The sequence below is a fragment of the Pygoscelis adeliae genome, unplaced genomic scaffold (assembly GCF_000699105.1).
Source record: "Pygoscelis adeliae isolate BGI_AS28 unplaced genomic scaffold, ASM69910v1 Scaffold75, whole genome shotgun sequence".
Taxonomy (NCBI): domain Eukaryota; kingdom Metazoa; phylum Chordata; class Aves; order Sphenisciformes; family Spheniscidae; genus Pygoscelis; species Pygoscelis adeliae.
Window position 1 is genome coordinate 5,122,657 of NW_008824772.1, and position 2,031 is coordinate 5,124,687.

The 2,031-nt window shown below is 45.3% G+C and overlaps 2 protein-coding genes across 3 annotated transcripts in view; one reads left to right on the top strand and one right to left on the bottom strand.

The window, feature by feature from the left end:
* The window catches only part of EME1 (essential meiotic structure-specific endonuclease 1), a 4,938-nt gene extending 4,898 nt beyond the window's left edge, over positions 1-40 (bottom strand). The window contains exon 1 of the mRNA XM_009323806.1: positions 36-40. Within this exon, the coding sequence (XP_009322081.1) occupies positions 36-40 (5 nt within the window). The remainder of the gene's footprint in view (positions 1-35) is intronic.
* Positions 41-675: 635 nt separating this feature from the next.
* The window catches only part of MRPL27 (mitochondrial ribosomal protein L27), a 3,643-nt gene continuing 2,287 nt past the window's right edge, over positions 676-2,031 (top strand). The window contains exon 1 of one of the 2 annotated variants that reach the window (XM_009323744.1): positions 676-694. In XM_009323744.1, coding sequence (XP_009322019.1) covers positions 691-694 — 4 coding nt within the window. In that variant the 5' untranslated portion in view covers positions 676-690. Of the gene's footprint in view, positions 695-912; positions 931-2,031 lie in introns of those variants that run through there. The other variant, XM_009323743.1, reaches the window with a different exon arrangement.

Below are 2,031 nucleotides of genomic sequence, written 5' to 3' on the forward strand. Positions count from 1 at the left end.
TGGTGAAATGGGAGGGTTTCGGGCCCTAGCGCTACCGCATCGCGGGGTCGTTCATGCGGGAAGGGGCCTCAGGTGGTTCACAGTGCAACCCGCTGAAAGCAGGGTCAGCTCTGAGGTGGGGCCGGGGTGCTGGAGGTTTCATCCCTTCTGGCCTCGAAAATCTCCAGGGATCGGGACGGCACAGCCTCTCTGTGCTGCTGCTGGACTGCCCTCATGGTGAAAAAAACATCTTTGGGAAAACGGTATGCATGTGCGCTAGGTAGGGACCGAACAGTGAGGGGTGCTGCTCTCTCCTTGCACAACGCTATAGTCGGGAGGCTTTAAAAATCCCTTTTTTTAATCTAGAAGTGTTACAGGCATAAATATTCTCGTGGTTTCTTCGGTGGGACATCAGAGTTGTGAATTTTTTCCACTGATGTCCATCGTGACTTCAATTGAGTTACAAACTCTCTGTCTCAGTCTTCTCTAAGATAACCGCTTTTCCCCGCAACTCTGATGCTTTGAGGTTCATTTTTTTTTGTTAGCAAGCTGCTTCCATGCAACACCAAATGTAACCCTGTTGGAGTTTTTTTTGATAAAAGTTGATTGGACTATAACTTCGTAGAGCTTGTGTGTATGAAACTGTAACTCTCGTTCACCTTTGCCTACTTCCCTGTAGTTTGTCAAGTCTCAGAGCCTTTCTTTTACTTAATGGGTAAGATCCTGAAATTAATGGTTCTTTGTCGAGCAATTTCCCTTGTCTCAACAATATTTCTAGCTCACTGAGTATCTATGATAATGTAATTAAGGTTAAATTAATCCAGTGGTTTTAGTCAGGGTAAGAAAAGAAGAATGTTATGATAACCACTCTTCCATACTAACCTGCTGCTTAAGAGGTTGAATAGAGGGATTCAGAAAAATTGGATTTGCCTGCTAACTGCATGAAAGGAGGTACTGAAGAGATTTTTATAAAGGACTGATATCACAATCACTTTTTTGTACAGAGTGAAGTTCACTAGAGGGTCAGCTTTTTTGATAAGAAAACTAATGTGTTTTCTGTCAATGCCTTCTGTTTGTTTGTTTGTTTAAGGAAGAAGTTTGTGGTGTGAATAATGTTTCGTCTTCCAGAGATAATCAGTGTCTGTAACAACTGATTTTTTTTTTTTTCTCCTTGACTTGTCCTGATTGTAACTCAAGGATTTGCACAAAATGCTTCAATTAGCATGTTCAGGATAGGAAGTCTATATATGCTTATATATTGTCCCGAATTGGAGTCTTCTCATTTGTAAGATTTCAAAATATTACCGTGTAAGTAAATGCTATTCGATCAAAGAGGAAACTGAAACAGAGATCACAACTTGTCTTTTCTCAAAGCAGTGTAAGGCCAATCCACAGCAGCTGGTAACTGCTGCACCTTATTTCACAAGGCCGTGCTGAAACAGGAATTTGTGCATGTCCTTTAACATCGTTGCCAAGGGTTTTATTCCTCCCTGGGCAGCAGCAGTACTTGAGATGTGGCCTCTTTGCAGGGGACTTAGGCCGTGGTGGCCTAATTATGGTTTATCTTGGAAGTATTTTTTTTTTTCCCTCAGAGCTTTCTTTTGCCTTTAGTTTTAAAGCCTGCATTAACTGACATCCTTTAAATCTGAAATTGGGCAGGAGTGTTGATCTGCTCGAGGGTGGGAAGGCTCTGCAGAGGGACCTGGACAGGCTGGATCGATGGGCCCAGGCCAACTGTATGAGATTCAACAAGGCCAAGTGCCGGGTCCTGCACTTGGGCCACAACAACCCCATGCAGCGCTACAGGCTTGGGGAAGAGTGGCTGGAAAGCTGCCTGGCGGAAAAGGACCTGGGGGTGTTGGTCGACAGCCGGCTGAACATGAGCCAGCAGTGTGCCCAGGCGGCCAAGAAGGCCAAGGGCATCCTGGCCTGTATCAGAAATGGTGTGGCCAGCAGGAGCAGGGAAGTGATCGTGCCCCTGTACTCGGCACTGGTGAGGCCGCACCTCGAATACTGTGTTCAGTTTTGGGCCCCTCACTACAAGAAGGACGT